We start from the raw sequence: 22679 nt of genomic DNA, 5'->3' as shown, positions 1-22679 counted from the left end.
ACTTGATTTAATATCTGTGAAAGCTTCGACCCATTTGATAAACTGGATCAGCGCTGTATGTGTTTAATTGTGCGTGCTGTTGCTGCCTTTCTCTATAATGGATGAGCCCCAGGTTTGAACAACGACTAATTTACCCAAGTTAACAGCCTCTGTGGCTACATAAACATATTAGACTCGTTTCTGGCGTGTGAATGACACAACGTATTTCCTACACAAATAACTGCCTAAAATTAGGTTAAACCTACATAGCCCGAGTATGAAAGCTCTTAGTGTGCATTTATACCACATCTTATAACCAAGTCAAGGTTACGTTTATATCAAGTGTCTGTTGAAGTGGCTCAATGACTTCTGTTTTAATAGCAAGGCCCTTTGTCATTTTTAAACTGTGAATGGCTGTGGATAGTCTTAGTTTCCCCAGACATGTTCGACCTCTTTTATCCAACGTGTCCCAGTCAGTCTTTTGGAGATGAAGTGAACCTCTGCTAATGCCTCTTACTCCCCATTCAGCCAACAACAAAGTTTAGATTAGCGATATATTTCTAACCAGAGTAATTTTCAACACCATTAGGCTTTTATGTAATTCGTGCCAAATCTATACGATTTTTATTACAATTATTAGAGTAAATTCAGTATAAATTAGAGTTGATTTACTACTGTTTAGGCTCGACTGTCATGCAGGGTGGGACTTATTGTACATGATATGTGAGCAAATTAAGTGCATAATTCAGCGGAAAGTTGAAACTGAGTTGTGGCTGAACATGATCTGAGGATGTTTCCCTTTCATGGAGACAGCAGATCTCCCAGAAGGCGTGGATTGCACTAGAACAGACACAATCATGCTTTAAACACTTTGCTGTTGGCCAATTGCTTTTCATGGTATTGATTTTTCATCCAATCTGCCCAAATTAAGCCTACTCATTTCAGTCAGACCAAGCAGGTAGGCTATAAACAGGTATCCAATGTAGTCTATAAATATACCGCCATTATACCAATTAGCACATTATGTTCTTGTCACACATCATGTTCCCAAAATATATAAGGGACACAAAAGAATCCAGCAAGCTCCCTACAGCTGTTGGAAGGTTTTGTGAAAGCTAGTTCATTTGTTGTGGATTGAATGGTGCCTTTTTGGAAGTAACACAAAGGATGCGTCCTAGCGTAAACTTGGGGCACTTTGGGGTCCTTTCCCAGCCCATCTCGAGTTGAATTAGCTCGGCTCATCTTTTATCTAGTGGCAATCTGGAGGGACGACCGACCGGGGAGCGCGAGAGAATCTCGGACACAACGGGGTCACTGGCAATCGCTCACGCGCCACGCAACCCTAGGGTAGGTTATTATACTGCGGCGTCCTGAAAATGAAAAAAGAGAGAAGAGTGTGGATTCGATTTGGAAACAATTGTCGGTTTCTCTGCGTTTTCATATCCCAAATGTCACAGAACGTGGATTAAAGCGCCGGAGCAGAGAATGTGTGCGTAATTCAAGATGTCCGGGTTTGTGTTGTTCTTTCCCACTTTGTATTTGAAGAACATACATATTTTATTTGCTATATTCAACATCAACGGGATGTAAACATATTAGCGTTGTAAAATTATTGAATATGTTACCAGTTTATATGTGTCAGTTTAGGCTGTCTTCGGTTGTGCGCTGAAACAATAACGATCATTTAAAATCATTACTTTGTTTGGTCTTCGCTGCTCAGTCAGAACAGCGGCATAGCGCGGTGTGATTGATTGCGCGCTTCATTTTACGAGTTTTCAATAGCTCACGGCTTTTATGGCTGTACAAACAAAAGTGAATGACTCCTCTCCGCTCTCCAGTACACATTTAACCCGAGAAAACGCCTAGAGGCAAGCGCATTGGCATGGTGCTCCAAGGCATGGGAATAAAACTGCACTTTTAAGGATATATCATGTACGAAAATACACATAGGCTTTATTAAAATGCTTTGTGCAGAAAGTGACCCTATATTGAATTCCACGCTCTTTGATGCACCTTGTCTGATCTTTCTACAGTGCTGTAAAGGGCAAACGATGGATTTATTTTGGCGGATTAAGTGATTTTCCTCTTATAAATAGGTTTCAGATTGTTGCCCAAAGACAGTGGAGAAAAACAACGACTAGGCTGAAAACACATTTGCTCCCTCTAATGCAATTTATTCACCTAGTTTACTTCGTACAATACCTATATATTGAATCTATGTACGACAATACCTGCCCCAAAACTAAGCACAGGGATTTTAGGCTTTATTGGCGAAACATGGTGATTTTTTGTATTTTTAATGAAGGTCATTTGTGGGAAGAAATGTAACCGTTTCCTGGTGCGACAAAACGTGTTTTCAGTATATGTTTACTCCGGTGGAATGTTGCAAGTAGGCCTACACTGTGTAACCATAGGCATATACCCTTTCTATAACAATAACAACAATAATAATAATGATAGGCCTAATACAATCAGTCAAAAGCATCAGAAATTATCAAATATATCTCAAATAGGCCTACGCTATTGTTTATTATCAGCCTTTGAGTACATTTTATAGAATAAAAGCACGAGTTCATCACGAACAAATATAGCAAATAAACAGCAACCTCTGCTGCAAAATATTGAAATAAGGGACTCGAAAGCCAATAGGCCGATACATTTTTTTGCCAACTGCCTGTAAGGCAATTCAATTTGCTGCCATAGTGAAACATGATTATTTTGATTGTATTTATTGATGTTATTATTACTTTATTTATTTTTTAATTTGAAGGATTCTCGGTGTTAGGCTATGTAAACACCTTTACTATGTATTTCTCTAACGAAATTGTAACCCATAATTTAACACAGTGTGTGTGTGTGTGTGTGTGTGTGTGTGTGTGTGTGTGTGTGTGTGTGTGTGTGTGTGTGTGCGTGCGTGCGTGCGTGCGTGCGTGCGTGTGTGTGTGTTTGTCAGATAAAGGTCCTCATTTCGCTGAATTGAATAAGCTATAATTAGGGTAAACAACAAGGAGCAAAGCAGTGGCTTCTCTCCCTGGCTGAGATTCCCATAACAAGCCCACATCAATCTTATCCAGCATAGAAATACAAATAGACAAACAAACCAATTCGCCCCCTGCAAGTTAATGCAGCGCATCTGAGTGGAAAGTAGACATTTTCACGCGCTCTAGAGATGAGGAGTGACTTTTAATAAAACCACAAGAAAAACAAATGTAATTCTATACGCAGTAGGCCTATTGGAACTGGAGATTTCCAGTGCACCGCTCTCTTTCCACCGGGGGCCTTGGGCATTCGCTGGCGCACCGGGAGTTTCATGCAAGAGACACAGCGTGTTACCTTTTGCCCGTCACCACCGCCAATGGCCGTCACCACTCTCCCGCGTGCATTCTTGTCTCGGGCTACGCACGGTGCAGAGAGCTAACACCGAGGATGGTTTTTGTTGACTCTTTTTCCTTCTTTTTATTCTTCTCCTCTCCTCCTCTTCATCCAGGGTGAATCTAATTCATCGGGCGTCTGTATTCCCTCAATTAGAGAATTCTAAATCGATCTTCCATTTGCAGAAATGCCAGTTTAACAAATTAGATTCTTGTTTCGTGCAGGTGATTTGGTGACAGTCGGGGGATTAGAAGTAATAAATTGTTGTCTTTGAGTTCTGGAGAGGAAAGAGGAGCGAGAAAAGAGAGAGGCGCTGTGCTTGCCAGGGCTACATCCACCAGGTGCTTCGCTTTGCCTCGACGTTTGGTCACAAATCCAGGTAGCGCCCGCGGACCACCACCGCATCTCATGCTTTGATTAGCGCCGCTGCCCTCTGCGCGGACTCGATTAGACCGTGATTTATCCGAAATAAATATAATTATGGTTCCAAATAAAATAATCAGCATTGAAGAGCGATTTCCTTAACGAGATGGAGCGGCTGGATGTCACGGAGAGACGCGCGCCTCATTAGGGCGTTAATAAGACTTCGGGGTGATCCCGATAATTATCGAAATTTGTAAAATAAGACAAATGTAACCTTAATTTGTCTGCCCAGTCAGGTTTTTTGTCTTGTATTATTAGACTGGCATTTAGGTGTCTTGGGTGCCTTATCCTCGAAAGAGGGTGAATTTAGAGAAAAAAATAGGCCATGAGATTTAACATTTAGAATCAAATTATATTATTAATATGCAGTGATTTTAACACAGGCTTAGCAACCTAATACAAGTTTGTCGGCTTTAATACATATATTGGCCTACACCAAACATCTTCAAGCAGTTTAGGGTTTTATAAAGACTTACATTTAAAAAAACTCATTTAACTAATGGAATTAAATTAAACTTAAACAGGCCATGTACGAAATGAATGTGTTTCCTTTATTTGGTTGGCATATCGGTAGGCATATTTTGGTCAGGTAAACATAAACTATTTAACCAATTCCACAGTAGAACATAAAAAGTATGTTAACCCAAATAAAATCTTGAATTATAGTTTTTAAATGTCTACATTTCCGGACCAAAATAAGCCGTGTGAATTTGTGGACAAGCTACAGTGCGACTTGATGCCCAACTAGGCCTACTGGTCAATTCGCGGACAGCCTGTCAGATCCACTGCAGACTGTCTGGTTCGCAATGACAGTGCTGATGATATCACCAGGCTGCATGGACTTCATTGACCAGCGGAGGTCGGTGTCCTGATTCTTACCCCTAGGAACAGACATCATGCCAATTTCTCTCAATCCAATCCCATGACACAGACACTAGGACGATGTTATATGATGATATATAGTTGGATGTAATTTGATATGGTGTAGCTAGCTCCTGTCTCTCATTCGGATGTTCTTTGGTCCATCACTTATTTTGACTGTTATCCTGATTCTTAAGAACAAATAAACATTAAACTAGGCTAAATATTGAATCAGTTATCATCAAGAAGAATATATCTCCATTCAAGACATTGAGGAACACTTTCTAAATCAATTGATGCAAGACACTCCAGTACTATTGTATAGCTTTAATATGAGTTAAACAATACAACCAGGCTTAATTTGCAGCTGTATAGTTGAAGAAACAAACCAAGCAAACCCCCATGTTAAGAAAAGAAATAGGTTTTTATTTGCTGCTTGTGTGAGATTGTACACTCAGGAGAAGGATGTCGACATCAGACTGCACGTTGTTTTCAAATGTAGAAATAAAAAATAAAAAAAAGAGCGAGATAAAGAGAAAAAGATGCTGAACGATTTTGTTTGTCTGTGTTTCCAAACAAGCCTTGATGAATGAAATAGACATTTAAGTAGTGCATTACAGAGTGAGAACATCATCCTTCAAGCTTCACTGAATCCAATACGGTCCTGGCCTCTTTGTACTCCTCTGCTTCAGCCAAGTCCTCTTCTGTTTCCTGCAAACACAAGCACATACAGGATATCAATACTAACACTATCACACACACTTTTAAAATGACCAACCCATCAAATAGCATTACACGAAATCTAACTTACCTTCTACAATCAACCCATAGTTAACCTAGCCATTAAAAAGTCCACAGTCAATTCACATGGCTATTCACCAAATAATCACACTAAAGCCCTTTTCCTAACCCTAGCATAGTCCATTTTTAATAAAAATTTACATTTACAATCCACATATTGATTTCACAGTGGAACGGTTCTAGTCTGTAAAAAAAAATAAAAAGTATGTGAGGGTCACATCTGTGCTAATCGAGTGCTGCTGGGTTCCTATGGTGGCCATCGCAGTGACAGCACTGCTAATGAACTGTAATGTGTGTGTGTGTGTGTGTGTTGGAAGGAGTGAGAGTGGGCTTTGGTAGGAGGTGGAGAGGGACCCCGTCACCCCCCTCCAGAGGAGTCATCTGTGATTTCCTTTCTCCTCCTCTCCCTTCCGCACGTGTCTCTCAGTGAGGCCACGGCTGCCTGACTCCTGCTCTCTGCTAATTGTGAGGACCCTGAGACATGCATGTGTGTGGAGGTGGGGTGTGTGTTCCTCTCTCTGGCTTCTTATATCGGTCACTAGACAGTCACACACCTGCATGATCAATGTGTCACTATAGACAGTCACACACACCCATCCACACCCCTGCATGATCCGTGTGTCACTTTAGACAGACACACCTGCACGATCAGTGTGTCACTTTAGACAGTCACACCTGCACTATCAGTGTGTCACTTTAGACAGTCACACACACCGACATGGAAGCCAAAACCACTATTATGGATAAACCTGCAGCAAGAAAGACAAAAGAGGATGGGGGTCTGGTTCCTCTCAACGTTTTTCCTTCCTAACGGAGCTGTTCTTACTAGTATCTGGGACAGGTCTGCGTGTGCTATGGTCAAACGCCTGTGACAGTCTGGAACCATCATCTTGGACTCCTGTAGCACCTCCAACTGAAACGCACAGAGAAAAACACAGATTATTCATCAACACCACCATCTTCATTACCGTCTTCATCTACACCATTTATAAACATATCACTTGTGTTATATTTTCTTCAAGGGGTCCTCCAAGCAAAACAAGTTTTTCAAAATAGTTGAAAAACACTGCATTAGATTGTAATGTATTAAAGGTTGAAAAACAAAGTGTTACAACTTCAATAGCTCCACTGTGCAGTTCCTTGAAATAGGTTTTGTTTTGGTTTAGTATCCCACATATGCTGTGCTAAGGTTAACATCCCACAACAAGCTCTCTGCCTGCGTGAAAAATGTTATATAGTTATTGATCGGGCATGGAGTTGGGCAGCAGCAGGGGTCCTCACCTCGCTCTGCCTCCAGCACACCTGGGTAAGTGGAGAAGACCAGAGCAGAGAGGTAGTGGCATGAAGATCAGGCATGGAGAGGTATTACTACGCCTAGGACAGGTAGCATCACGGTGATCATGCATGGAGAGGTATTACTACGCCTATGGGGAAGCTAAGTTAGAGCCTGAAATGTCTGGGTCTGAGATACTCTGGAAAGGCAAATTCCCCTGACTGACACCCTAAAGAGCACAGAGGACTCAGCTAACACTGTTAGTCAGACACACCGCTAAGAAATTCCGGAGGTGAGGTGGAGAGACACAGGCAGTGATGCACACACAGACATGGTGAGGTGGTAGTGGTCATGTTGCCCTCTCAGTACCAGTGCAGTGGAATGATCCCATCAGAAGCAGGATAAAGACACATAACTAATCCACCCTGCCCTTCATCCATCCACCCTGCCTTTCATCCATCCATCCATCCACCCTGGCCTCCAGCCATCCATCCTGATCTGCCTCCATCCACCCACCCTGCCCTCCAGCCATCCATCCACCCTGCCCTCCATCCATCCATCCATCCATCCACCCTGCCCTCCAGCCATCCATCCTGATCTCAATCCATCCATCCTGATCTCCATCCACCCACCCTGCCTTCCAGCCATCCATCCACCCTGCCATCCATCCATCCATCCATCCATCCATCCACACTGCCCTACAGCCATCCATCCATCCATCCATCCATCCTGATCTCCATTTATCCATCCCGATCTCCATCCATCCATCCTGATCTCCATCCATCCATCCAGATCTCCAACATCCATCCATCCTGATCTCCATCCATCCATCCATATCTCCATCCATCCAGATCTCATCCATCCTGATCTCATCCATCCTGATCTCACCCATCCATCCTGATCTCATCCATCCATCCTGATCTCATCCATCCATCCAGATCTCATCCATCCATCCAGATCTCCATCCATCCATCTGCCTATTGTGCATGAAAGCATGACAGATGATCCTCTCCACAAGGTGTAATCCCTGGAATAGCTGAGATTAAAACAAAGGTTGCGAGGTAGGGCACACAGAGGACACAAGCCACCGTGGGTCTTTATTGTCCATCACCCTCTCATTCTAATCTAAGCAGGGAAAATGATGGAGGGAGAGAAGGACTAAGAGCGAAAGAGAGCGAGGGAGACGAGGAGGATATGCACCAGCGATCTCCTAGCGGCAGTAAATTACCAGCATGTGTCAGTAATTATCAAACTCCTCCAAAGTTACATAATGTCATTAAATCAGCAAATGACTAAATCGCTAACGATCCCCCCCACCTCCAAGACTAATTCTTCATAATGATACTAAGCTGACCTCATTAAAGTGAATGTAGGGCTACTGGCAATGTCTGTTCGCTACTGTACTAGAATTCTATTTGACAATAGGTTTGTTAAATAAAGCACATTAGAAAGCTTCCACATTTAGCAATGAAGGTGACAAATAAAATGTTGACTAAGAAAAACATTCAATGTGATTTAAGCTATAATGCATCCATTTTAAACCACTTCCTAACACTTTCCATTACGTTGCTCTTATACCTATGTAGTAACAAAGTAACATTGCACAGCATTTGAACATCTTGTATAATAAAAATATCTCTAAAATCCATTCAATACGCAACCACAAAACAATACTAAACTACTATGTCACAACTTAATAATGCAACGTTACTATAGTTATAACATCTTTACTATACAGCTATAAAAGCAACTTAATGTAAAGTATGGGTTGGCCTATGTATGTAAAGTATGTTTACAACTGAATGTAAACATCCTTTATTCTCCTGTGTTTTCACCCACCTGTTTCTTGATGACATACCTGGCCTCGGAGTCGGCCTCTTCGTCGCAGGCCTCTGCTTTCAGTCGTTCAATCTTCTCCTCCTGCTGCCTGGTCTCCTTGACATACATGACCTTCTCCTTCACCAGCCTGGGGAGTAAATAAACAGATGACAAGACACAGCACCGTTTAGTTAAACACAACACACAATAAAAACAAATCAAAGTTCATGCCTAGTAGATTAGTTAAAAACACACAGAAAAACACCAACACCAAAAGCTGTATCATTGAAGCCCTCAAGATGTCAAGGAGGAGTTCTCATTCAACTAACCACCAGGTGAAGTAACAGTAACCTAACCAATATGTTCCATTGTTTCCAGATGTGTCCAGTGTGGGTATAATAGAACTGTGGGTCTACTACGGTACAGCCCCATGCCTTCCTTCTTTGCCTGATCACCACGCTTATCTGACGGTCTCCGCTTAACTGCCACCTCTAGCAGGACACACACTCTACAGGCCCTTCCTACGATTAATTGATCATCAATTTAGTTTCAAATTTGGACCAAGTCAGGTGATAAATGGACCACTCTTCCTTGATTGTTAGTGAAAATGGGCTTGAGTACATTGATAAATGTTGATTATTTATCAATTAGGGACCAAATGGAACTAAATCTATTAAATCAATTCAGACCTTCATTGGCATAATGGAGTTTGAAAATATTGCTATTGATAATGATTCCCGACTAATAGTATTTTTCCGGCTGCAGCTTTGCTTGTCGGGATGACAACGTGGAATTCATTTTTCATAAAATCAGCTGCGTGCGTTGGTTCGTGTGCGATCATTCATTAATCAGGTCCATTAGCCAGAAACAACCTCTCCTCAGTGTTGCCGTGGTGCCTTGCTTAGCTGAGGAAGCCAACGGCACTCTGTCATATTTTACGTCAATTATCGCTCATTTTAATACGTTTCCATCAAGATGCTGTTTAAACAGGCAGCATATGCAACAACGAACAGCAGAGGAGCCCTGCACCTCTCTTTTCCTCTCTCTCAGGCTTTGCACCGAATGAAGGATGTCACCTCTGAGGTTATTTAGAGGAAAAGAAGGCAGCAATGAGGGAGAGGGGAAGGAGAGGAAAGGGGGATTGAAATAATTTGAATAAAACTGAAGGACAGTCTAATAAAAATGTCCACCCCCACCTTCTCTCATCTAGGCCTGATGTTAATGTTTTATTTCTCTCAGGCTGGGTCTAGGAGCGCTGTGTGTGTGAATGAGGGGTGGGGTCGTGGCTGGTTTTAAATAGACCTGCCACCCTGGACTTAATGGAAAAGGCATCTCTCTGGAAAATAAGGAAGAAAAGGGAATTAGAGATCCGACACGCATTCGGCCGCTGCCGCTGCCTCCTCCAACAGCACTGTATTTTTGAGCCCCGGCTAGCCCAATGCCCGAATGACAAAGCCAAATTACTGTTGTCATTTTATTAAGGGCATCCGCCTCGCTAGGGCAGAGAAGAGGTACTGACTGGAATGTACAACGCCACAAAGCCACTGGAACAGGCCTTTACTGGGATAGAGCAGACAGGGAGCTGCTACTAGGGTTTTAATAACATGGGGAATGAGAGAGAAAGAGAGCGGGAGAGAGAGACAGCGGGAGAGAGAGCGTGTGGGAGAGAGAGACAGGAAGACATAGTAGGGTAGAGTACAGAGAGAGCAAAAGGCAGTCTGTTCCATCTGACTTTGAACAGAGGCTGCAGGTTCCCTTATCAAGGTCATGCTGGAGGCCACTGAATGGGTAATGGATCTCTCCTTACTTTATACCTCGGCAAAATATTAAATTTCTAGGACAGCTAATGATTAAATTAACCTATTCTGAATGGGAAAGGAATGATAATTGAGATGTTTTATAATGTAAAGGAAGCCATTCTAGAATGGAGATGTGTTTGAACCTGCACCACCTCTCATTACACCAGTGGGCCTACAGTTTCTCCACTGCATCAGACACCCTCTCATCACCTTCTGAGGGAGAGTTCTAAGCCGGCACTGCCATTACCCACACTCATCAGGGAGCCCCGTTAGTAATGGGACCCTTATCAAAATGAGATCGATAGCACATTTACACAAAGGGCCAGGGACAGAGGGAACCAAGGGGGAGAGCAAGACCGAGATAAATCCTCTTCATACTTAGACCTACTTTACTATTTATGGATTAGCAAATAGACCTATTATGACACCCAGTGCGTTATGACAGAATTTTTTCAATTAATAGAAGCTACTGAGTAGCTTTCAGGAGATTAGCCTGAATGAAAATATAAAATGTCTGCAACAGAAAGAAAAATATGCTGGAATTAAAAGTATAATAACAGTGATTAGAGAATTAGATCTTATCCTGACTGCTTTTGTTTGTTCAACTGAAAAAACAACAGATTATGGTCAGATGTTGGACTGTGGGGACTGAATGCCCTGTCAGGAAAAACATCAGTCATTTGCACCCAGGATATAATAATAATTGCACCCAGAACCTAACACTCTGTTTCAAGGAATCGTGGCTCACTCCAGAAATACTGTCCCCGTCCATACAGCCATCTGGGTCCTCAGTACACTGCGCAGACAGGAATAAAGAACTCTCCGGGAAGAAGAAAGGCGGTGGTCTATCTTTTATGATCAACTACTTATGGTGTGGTTGTGATAACGTACAGCAACTCAAATCCTTTTGTTCCCCGGCCTAGAATACCTCACAATCAAATGCCGACCGTATTACCTCCCAAGATAATTATCTTTGGTTATAGTCACAGCGGTATATATTCCCCCCTCGAGCCAATACCACAACGGCCCTCAAGGAACTACATTGGACTTTGTGGAAACTGGAAACCACATATCCTGAGGCCGCATTTATTGTAGCTGGGGATATTAACAAAGCAAATTTGAGGAAAACGCTACCAAAGTTCTATAGTACTCGTGCATTAAAAACTCTCGACCATTGTTACTCCCCCTTCCGGAATGGCTACACGGCCCTCCCACGCCCTCCCTTAGACATATCAGATCACGACTCCATCCTGCTCCTCCCTTCCTATAGGCAGAAACTCAAACAGGAAGTACCCGTGGTAAGGTCTATTCAAAGCTGGTCTGACCAATTGGAATCCATGCTTCAAGATTGTTTTTGATCACATGGACTGGGATATGTTCCAGGTTGCCTCTGAGAATAACATTGACGTATACACGGACACGGTGACCGAGTTCATCAGGAAGTGTATATATATTTATTTATTTCACCTTTATTTAACTACACAAGTCCGTCAATGACGAATTCTTATTCCCTATGGGATTCCCAATCATAGCCGGTTGCAGCCTGGATTCGAACCAGGTACTGCAGTGATGCCTCTTGCACTGAGATGCAGTGTCTTAGACCCCTGTGCCACTCGGGAGTCACAAATAGGCAAAACATCAGTACAGAGAAAGTGGAGTCGCAATTCAACGGCTCAGGCGAGACATGTATGTGGTATAGGGGATGTTGTTCCCACTGTTAAAGCCTACCCAAACCAAAAACCATGGATAGATGGTAGCATTCACGCAAAACTGAAAGTGCAAACCACCACATTTAACCACAAGGTGACTGGGAATATGGTTGATTACAAACAGTGTAGTTATTCCCTCTGTAAGGCAATAAATAGGCAAAACATCAGTGCAGAGAAAGTGGAGTCGCAATACAACGGCTCAGACACGAGACATATGTGGCAGGGTCTACAGACAATCATGGATTACAAAAAGGAAAACCAGCCTTGTTCCCGGACAAGCTAAACACCTTCTTTGCCCGCTTTTTATTCAATCTCTCCCTATCCCAGCCTGCTGTCCCCACTTGCTTCAATGTCCAGCATTGTTCCTGTACCCAAGAAAGCTAAGGTAACTGAACTAAATGACTATCGACACGTAGTACTCGCTTCTGTCATCATGAAATGCTTTGAGAGGCTATTTATGGATCATATCACCTCCACCGTACACCCTAGACCCACTCCAATTTGCATACCACCTCAATAGATCCACAGACGATGCAATCGCACTGCTCACTGCCCTATCCCATCTGGAAAAGAGGAATACCTATGTAAGAATGGCTTTCATTGACTGTAGCTCAGCCTTCAACACCATAGTACCCTTCAAGCTCATCATTAAGCTTGGGACCCTGGGTATGAACCCTGCCCTATACAGCTGAGTCCTGGACTTCCTGACGGGGCGCCCCCATGTGGTGAAGGCAGGAAACAACAAGGGTACACCCTGTTCACCCATGACTGCATGGCCACGCACACCTCCAACTCAATCATCAAGTTTGCAGACGATAACAGTAGTAGGCCTGATTACCAACAATGACAAGATAGCCTACAGGGAGGAGGTGAGGGCCCTGGCGGAGTGGTGCCAGGAAAATAACCTCTTCCTCAATGTCAACAAAACAAAGGAATTGATTGTGGACTTCAGGAGACAGCAAAGGGAGCACGCCCCTATCCACATCAACGACACGCAGCGGAGAAGGTGAAAAGCTTCAAGTTCCTCAGAGTACACATCACTGACAATCTGAAATGGTCCACCAACACAGACAGTGTTGTGAAGGTGCAACAGTGCCTCTTCAACCTCAGGAGGCTGAAGAAATTTGGCTTGGCCCCTAAGACCCTCACAAACTTTTACAGATGTACAATTGAGAGAATCCACCGCCCGCCCAACGCATTACTGGGGGCACACTGCCTGCCCTCCAGGATACCTAAAGCACCCGATGTCACAGGAAGGCCAAAAAGATCATCAAGGACATCAACCTCCCGAGCCACGGCCTGTTCACCCCGCTATCATCCAGAAGGCAAGGTCAGTACAGGTGCATCAAAGCTGGGACAGAGAGACTAAAAAACAGCTTCTATCTCAAGGCCATCAGACTGTTAAATAGCCATCACTAGCCGGCTACCACCCGGTTACTCAACCCTGCAATTTAGAGGCTGCTATGTACATAGACATGGAATCACTGGTCACTTTAATAATGGAACACTAGTCACTTTAATCATGTTTACATACTGTTTTACTCATTTCATATGGATATACTATATTTTAGTCGATGCCATTCCGACATTGCTCATCGTAATGTTGATATATTTCTTAACTCCATTCTTTTACTTTTAGACTTGTGTGTATTTTTTTTGAATTGTTAGATAATACTGCATTATTGGAGGTAGGAACACAAGCATTTCGCTACAACCGCAAAAACATCTGCTTAATGTGCATGTGACCCCAACAACTTGATTTGTGCAACTCTAAGCTAAAACCATGATTGCCTTTTCAACAAAAGAGGCTGGCTCAGATGAGATTGCAGAAAATTAGCTTCAGTGCATCAAATACCTGCATTTGGGCCTGTTTACAACTGTACTGTCGCTGATCATTAATAAGCCTGTAGCCAACATTCACATGAAAACGTAGCAGCAAAGCCTAATCTATAAGGCTCTGATGAGTGGCAAGAGAAAACAATGGTAGCAGTACTATCCATCCTGCCAGCTAGTAGTATAATAAGGCCAGATAGCCTCTGCATATTGCGCACCTGCTACGTGAATGCAAAGCATGTTGTATGTTAGCTTGTATGCTAGCTGTTAACAGTTACAGGACACAACAGGGATGACTTGCTAACAATAGCACAAGCGCACTTGTTATAAACACGTTGTATGAAATACGAAAATGTCACTCAACAACATACAATTTAGATTGTTCAAATATGTTATGAATTACAGGTTATTGTGTCGTTACTGCCTTATTTTGACTGATAATTCACGCACCTCCCTAAAGCACCGTTGTATAGTTAAATATATGCCGGCGAAGTACTCTCGAAGCATAGTCTGACTTCTGTCTCGAGCCGAAGTAGATTTCCGCGGCCTTGTGGGTATAGCATGGGTGTAGCATGTTAGACAGTTAGCAAGCTGACTAGCTAGCCTGCTATCTTTTAAATATTGTATTAAGTAAAAACGGCACTTACCGCTTTACTACGCCAGTCTTGATTTTGATCTGTCGTATTCTTGGATCTGCCATGTTAACTGATATTCTCAAAATAAACAATAAGTGAATAGTCAATCGAAAAACGGTGAAACTACTGCTATCCAACACAGGACAATAATATCACGAGATTTCTGTGAGTGAGCATGCGCACTATGTGTTGCGGGAGAGGAGCAGAGCACATCACAGTCATTGAGCACGTTTTCTTCTTCTTCATATTCTTTGTTTGACTTTCCGGCAGACGAGACTGTGTTGCGTATGGCTTCCTTTCTCAGGTCGGAATGATGGTTGCAAATTGTGGTCACAAACAAAAAAGGTAAAAGAGGAACGAGAAAATCTTAAATCTATTTTATCCTGCACCTATACACTATCCCCCCAAAAAACACCACCCCATCCCACTACTTTGGCCCTAAACGATACTACACCAGGCCGTTGGCCTGGGAGGATGGAATCCCTTCTCTCAAAACTTCCTATAGATCTTCTGCACTAAAATCTTTTATACCCATATATTTATCTGCTGCTGCAACTACCACATCTATCTTGTGTTCTTTTCTGCTCCATTAGTGCATTGCAGTTGATCACCTTGGCTATAAATGCAAGAAAGTGCTTTCTCCATCCCAACTGTACTCTCTCTCAGACTATGTCCTCCTGCACATTTCTTGCATTGAGGGATCTCCTTTCTACATACTGCTGCAACATGTCCAAATCCTTGGCACCTATAGCACCATAGCAGGCAGTGGAGGAAACATTAACCATTTTACTTGAGTAAAAATAAAGATATCTTAATTGAAAATGACTCAAGACAATGTGAATGTCACCCAGTAAAATACTACTTTAGTAAAAGTCTAAAACTATTTGGTTTTAAATATACTTCAGTATCAAAAGTAAAAGTAGAAATCATTTCACATTCCTTATATTAAGCAAACCAGACAGCACAATTTTCTTGTTTTCGTTTATTTATGGATAGCCAGGGGCACACCCCAAAACTTAGACAATAATTTACAAACAAAACATTTGTGTTTAGTGAGTCTGCCAGATCAGAGGCAGAAGGGATGTTCAGGGATGTTCTCTTGATAAGTGCGTGAATCGGGTCATTTTCCTGTCCTGCTAATCATTTGAAATGTAACGCTTAGGCCTATATTTGGGTGTCATTGAAAATGTATGGAGTAAAAAGTACATTGTTTTGTTAAGGAATGTGGTGGAGTAAAAGTAAAAGTTGCCAAAAATATAAATAATAAAGTAAAGTACAAATACCTCCCCCAAAAAACACTTAGTACTTTAAACTATTACACCACTTGTAGCGGGTTTGGGAAATAGGCCCTCACAGAATAGTAAATAAATCAAATCAAATTGTATTGGTCACATACACGTGTTTAGCAGATGTTATTGCAGGTATAGCGAAATGCTTGTGCTTCTAGTTCGGACAGTGCAGCAATATCTAACAAGTAATATCTAACCATTTCACAACAAATACCCAATACACACAAATCTAAGTAAAGGAATGGAATTAAGAATATGTCTGTATGTAATAACACAACATTTTCTGGGCTTGCAATGTAAGAAATAATAAATTCAAAAAACTAAGTACTGCAAAGTTTCCTAAGAACGGGAAGCGAGGTAGCCCTCTCTGTCGGCACCATTTCTAAAAATATAATCTAACCTGACTTTATCAGCTAGAAACTCTGTGTCAAAGCTCAACAAACAGGGTATTCTCAGTCTCGCCATTTCCACTGTGTCTACATTTCACCAAACACCAGGAATATAACACCAGGAATATACTTTTTCATTTGATCCACTTCTACACTCAACTCTACCCCACTGATCCCTCCTTTGAGGGTGCCCTGCTCCTGAAAGCAAAGCATGACACAGGTTGAGCCCCGAGTCGCGTGACGTCAGGTGCCCATTTTCTCTGGACAGAGGATGCACAAAAAATGCAAACAATTCCACTTCTCTAAACTTTCACAGATGTAACCATTCCCAGTTTGTACTTTACCCAACTTGACACAACATATGGGTCGGCCAAAAGCAGGAATCCACTATTTCCAAAAATGTCACTCCTACAGGTCCAAAATCATCTCCAGTAGGATTCACAGGGCAAACGTTGGAAGTCACACCTGTCGTGGCAAGTAGGTCCACTTCATCACTGCCGACTAACTCCATTTCGAGATCCTCAAGGTTCTCAAGAGGGCATCTATGTAGACTCATAAGTAAGTTAGTTGGTTTGTATTCAGGAGATGAAGGTACTGTCTGTACTCAGAGGAAAGTATACACAGGAGATGAAGTTCTGAATTTAGCCCCATTCTTACATGCTGACCACACCACCCTCGTTTCGCGTGTGCGAGCATTGAGAAAATAAATGTACACATACATGTTATTCAACCATTTCACCCAAACTGATTGTGCGCGACACCGAGCGTCTGCTAGGTGCTAAAATAGAACTTGGTTATATTTGTTATGCTTAACCGTCTGTCAGTCCTGCCTCTCCCATCTCTTCATTGGTGTTTAGGAGCATATACCCATGTGGGTGAAAGCTGAACTGAGGTCCACACTCCACTCCAGTCCAGTTGTTGATGGTAATGCACCTTAAAGTTAGTTGCCAACCATCATATAAAGTCCACAGAAGAAGAAGAAGAAGAAGAGATTACTAGAAACTAACTAGGTTTCCCCTTTTATCAGTGGACTAATTGTTGGAATAGAGAACACACGATTGTGTGTGACTCAGAATGGACAAAATTCTGCAAAGATCCAGGAAAAAAAGGACCTTGTGCATTTCAGGTAAAATAACAACCCAATGTTTATATCCCAGGACAAATTAGCTAGCAACAGCAAGCTAGCTAGCTAAATGTCCATGAATGTTTCACGTGTTTTGACCTGTCCCCAAATTAATATAGTTAGTTCAGAGTTCGTTTCGATATTTCAACATGCGTGTCCAGATCGCGTCTGGTGGGGATGGACAAAATTAACATGCGCGTGATGGCATACACATACAGTGGGGAGAACAAGTATTTGATACACTGCCGATTTTGCAGGTTTTCCTACTTACAAAGCATGTAGAGGTCTGTATTTTTTATCATAGGTACACTTCAACTGTGAAAGACGGAATCTAAAACAAAAATCCAGAAAATCACATTGTATGATTTTTAAGTAATTAATTTGCATTTTATTGCATGACATAAGTATTTGATACGTCAGAAAAGCAGAACTTAATATTTGGTACAGAAACATTTGTTTGTAATTACAGAGATTATACGTTTCCTGTAGTTCTTGACCAGGTTTGCACACACTGCAGCAGGGATTTTGGCCCACTACTCCATACAGACCTTCTCCAGATCCTTCAAGTTTCGGGGCTGTCGCTGGGCAATATGGACTTTCAGCTCCCTCCAAAGATTTTCTATTGGGTTCAGGTCTGGAGACTGGCTTGGCCACTCCAGGACCTTGAGATGCTTCTTACGGAGACACTCCTTAGTTGCCCTGGCTGTGTGTTTCGGGCCGTTGTCATGCTGGAAGACCCAGCCACGACCCATCTTCAATGCACTTACTGAGGGAAGGAGGTTGTTGGCCAAGATCTCACGATACATGGCCCCATCCATCTTCCCCACAATACGGTGCAGTCGTCCTGTCCCCTTTGCAGAAAAGCATCCCAAAAGAGTGATGTTTCCACCTCCATGCTTCACAGTTGGGATGGTGTTCTTTTGGTTGTACTCATCCTTCTTCTTCCTCCAAACACGGCGAGTGGAGTTTAGACCAAAAAGCTCTATTTTTGTCTCATCAGACCACATGACCTTCTCCCATTCCTCCTCTGGATCATCCAGATGGTCATTGGCAAACTTCAGACGGCCTGGACATGCGCTGGCTTGAGCAGGAGGACCTTGCGTGCGCTGCAGGATTTTAATCCATTACGGCGTAGTGTATTACTAATGGTTTTCTTTGAGACTGTGGTCCCAGCTCTCTTCAGGTCATTGACCAGGTTCTGCCATGTAGTTCTGGGCTGATTCCTCACCTTCCTCATGATAATTGATGCCTCACGAGGTGAGATCTTGCATGGAACCCCAGACCGAGGGTGATTGACCGTCATCTTGAACTTCTTCCATTTTCTAATAATTGCGCCAACAGTTGTTGCCTTCTCACCAAGCTGCTTGCCTATTGTCCTGTAGCTCATCCCAGCCTTGTGCAGGTCTACAATTTTATCCCTGATGTCCTTACACAGCTCTGGTCTTGGCCATTGTGGAGAGGTTGGAGTCTGTTTGATTGAGTGTGTGGACAGGTGTCTTTTATACAGGTAACGAGTTCAAACAGGTGCAGTTAATACAGGTAAGGAGTGGAGAACAGGAGGGATTCTTAAAGAAAAACTAATAGGTCTGTGAGAGCCGGAATTCTTACTGCTTGGTAGGTGATCAAATACTTATGTCATGCAATAAAATGCTAATTAATTACTTAAAAATCATACAATGTGATTTTCTGGATTTTTACCTCTACATGCTTTGTAAGTAGGAAAACCTGCAAAATCGCCAGTGTATCAAATACTTGTACTCCCCACTGTATATGTTATTCAATAATTTAATCCAAACTGCTGGCGCGTGTCAACAAGAGTCTGCATAGCCAGGCACTAAAATAGAACTTCGTTCTATTTTTGATGCTTGATGAGCTGCAAGTCCCACATCTCCCATCTCCTCATTGGTTTTTATGAGCATGTACCTATGTGGGTGATTTGCACTGTACATAGCTATAATATAACATTGGAAATGTCTTTATTCCTCCAAAACTTTTGTGAGAGTAATGTTTACTTTTGATTGTTTATTTCACTTTTGTTTATTATCTATTTCACTTGCTTTGGCAATTAAACATATGCTTCCCATGCCAATAAAGCCCTTTGAATTTAATTGAATTTAAATTGAATTGATTGAAAGATGAACTGAGGTCCACACTCCAGACCAGTTGGTGGTGGTAATGCACCTTAAAGTCCAAAGAATAATAAGAAGAAGAAGATTGAAGGAGGAGAGATTACTAGAAACTAACTTTGTTTGCCCCTTTTATCTGTGGAGGAATTATTGGAATAGAGAACACATAATTTTGTGTGACTCAAAATGGATCTGGTGTGGATAGACAAAATCAACATGCGAACGATGGCGGATGCACACGCGTGCCCGTTCTTGTCAGCATGTTACACCCTCGCGTCATCGCACTTCAGTCCTCTGCACCAGAAATTCGAGAGCATATTTACATTTCAATTTACAATGGGGGCAGTAGAGACTTGCCCAAAATCCCGGATATTTTGGGGCGGAAGTCCCACTTTGAGTAATTCCAAGAATTTGGGACAGAAAGGCTAAGCATTTGATGTGTCTAATCAATCGACGATGCAGCTAGAAATAAAATTGTAGGCCTACTTGTATTGTGATGATACAAGATCTACTGAAATAATGTCAAACAAGAGGCATTTATATCGAGAAATGTGGGATTCAAATTACTGGTTTTACGCTATTGGACACGTGAAAGCAAAAGCAACATTTCTACTGATTTCACCTATTCAGTCATGATGTCAGATCATTGAAAACGGATGGGCTCGGATTAGGGAGGAAGGAATGAAGCATTCAGAAAATACCCGAATAGGTCCATGTCTGTTCAGGAAAGTAGTATTGACCAGAGTGAGTCTTGCTCATTTATACTCCCAGGTTGTAGTCAACAAATGCCCCAAAGAGACAGAATTTGCCTCCTTCGATTTTTTTATTTGATTTTAAAACTGTGTGTTCGCCTGTGTGCGTGCGTGCGTCAATAAAACATTTACAGAGGGGTTTTAAGTGTACATATGGAGATTTAACGAAACTTCACAATATACTGCTGAATTATTAAGCATGATATGGGATATTGGCTTGCTTCCATGTTGCGCCATGTGCTTCGTTCAAATGCATTTTGCCTAAATACATTTTTTTTGTTGTTTATATGTTTATATGTGTAATGTAAATTATTGTAATAATGAATTAGCCTATACTACATGTTCTGGATTCTATAGCATAGATCATCGAAGACCTTAATTTGAGAACCTAGGATACTGTGAATAGTAATTCAAGATCCACCATGTTGTGTTGTGTTGCAAATATTTGTGTGCACAGCTAGTTGATTAGTTGGGGCATAAGCAAATGGTTGTGTATCTTCCAAAGACAGCCCATTCTATGCCATTTGGATCTCTGCGTCCTAGTCTGGTAATGATTTGTGTTGTGAAAAATTATTTAATTTCATGGCATTCAAGGTCCCCTTGACTTGCATCACAAAATCAAGCAAGTCATCAGATATTGTATTATAACCTACCAGTAGAAATGTATGTCAAATTGAATAGATAGATGCATTGTTGATATTTTACCAACCGCTTACACAACTTCAAAGAATGCATTCTCTAAACCCCTCAACGCAATCTGTTATCGTACTGTATATTTTGCACTCTTTGTTATTGTTTATTAGTTGCAGTGAAGGCACTCAAATACGGTCTGTATAATGTTTTAAAATAATTAATAATTTCTGAGACAGAACATAACCTGAATGATATCATCAATGCAATCTGTTTTGATACATTTGATTAGTTGTATCATTCCTAAGCAGGCTCACTTGATAATAATAATAATAATAATAATAATGATAATACACAATTTAAACTACTACAATTAGTTTACTATGCTCATTTTGTTATAGGACTATCATATTTTCATGAAAGCATTAAAAACAAAAAAATATTACGAGGTAACTACAAATAATAATATAATAACAACAATGTTAGGCTACATAGTAGAACAATTCAAGATTATGTTATTGTAGCCTAAAACAATTGCAATCAAAACCATGATTCAGAGGATTGTACAACATTTGGTTCTGCCTCTATCCCTCCATTTCATGTCCACTTTCACCGGTTGGACAGGTTTACATGTAGAGAGAGAGGGAGAGAGAGAGAGAGAGAGAGAGAGAGAGAGAGAGAGAGAGAGAGAGAGAGAGAGAGAGAGAGACAGAGAGAGAGAGAGAGACAGAGAGACAGAGAGACAGAGAGAGAGAGAGAGAGAGAGAGAGAGGGAAAAATAATTGTAGTCATATTAAGAACATGAAATCCCTCTCTAATTAAATAAATAAAATAAGCTGTGATTAACTGTTCCAGCGAACTAAATAGGTTAAATAAAGCCAGTGAAAACACATATATTCATTCACCCTGCCTCCGTAACGATCTAATTATGTAATATTTCAGATTTGTCAAGCATTAATACGATTTATTAATTCCAAAAGTGACTCCCAAAACCCATAGATATTACCTTGTCGAATACATTTGTCCTCCTTTGCAATGGCCACTGACACGTTTTGGGAGAATAAAAAAATTGGGGAAAAAATGGAACGAATGCGCTAGCTCATACATGCCCGCCAGTGTAGGTGACCGTGGTAATTACTGAGGCCTGCAGCATAGGGGTGCATGATGCTAATGCGCTACGAAAAAGAGAGCCAGGCTTTACCGTAGGCCTAATCTATTCGAACTACAAGGGGGAAGAAAGAAAATCCGTTGGCGCTTTTCCCTTTAGCTCCATGACCGTTGATTATTGGTATTTTCCGAGTTTTCCAAACTAATAAGTGGCGCTATCAAGAATTTGGAAGCGCTGGGAGACTACCGAAGGGCTGCTAGACTTAATTGATATTGAGCGGGGCGCTGGTAGGCGCGGATGGAGGCCACTGCTGGGTAATTTGCAGTTTAATCAGCGTTTGTAATGAGAGCGGCTGATTAGCACGGGGTGGAAATAAAAGAGAGTTACAAGGAACGTCTGTCAGAGTCCGGTGATAATTCAGGACTAATTGTAATGATTAGAGCAAACTGGATGACTTTGGAGTTTTCTAATACGGTGTGTGTGTGTGTGTGTGTGTGTGTGTGTGTGTGTGTGTGTGTGTGTGTGTGTGTGTGTGTGTGTGTGTGTGTGTGTGTGTTTGTGTTTGTGTGTGTGTGTGTGTGTGTTTAGCCATCGTGATTTATGTGAAGTAAAGCAAAAAAGAAAAGCTAGGCATACTCATTCACCCACATGCATGATACTGGCCTACTGTTGACTGATGTGATGTATACAGTATATAGTGTGTGTATATATAAGCAAACATGTAGTCCTACCACCCCTGACATAATCGGAATGCATAAT

The 22679-nt window shown here is 41.8% G+C and overlaps 1 protein-coding gene across 1 annotated transcript; it reads right to left on the bottom strand.

Moving 5' to 3' along the window:
* Positions 1-4949: 4949 nt before the first annotated feature.
* tbca (tubulin cofactor a) lies at positions 4950-14674 on the bottom strand. Its single transcript, NM_001165244.2, is given in 4 exon segments — positions 4950-5346; positions 6263-6349; positions 8549-8675; positions 14516-14674. Coding segments are annotated over 4 exon segments (348 nt in total). The 5' UTR covers positions 14569-14674; the 3' UTR covers positions 4950-5265.
* Positions 14675-22679: the final 8005 nt, after the last annotated feature.

The sequence above is a fragment of the Oncorhynchus mykiss genome, chromosome 5 (genome assembly GCF_057628025.1).
Source record: "Oncorhynchus mykiss isolate SJ-2025 chromosome 5, ASM5762802v1, whole genome shotgun sequence".
NCBI classification, from domain to species: Eukaryota; Metazoa; Chordata; class Actinopteri; order Salmoniformes; family Salmonidae; genus Oncorhynchus; species Oncorhynchus mykiss.
The sequence above is the reverse complement of the archived record's forward strand: the minus strand, read 5'-3'. Positions and strand labels throughout refer to the sequence as shown.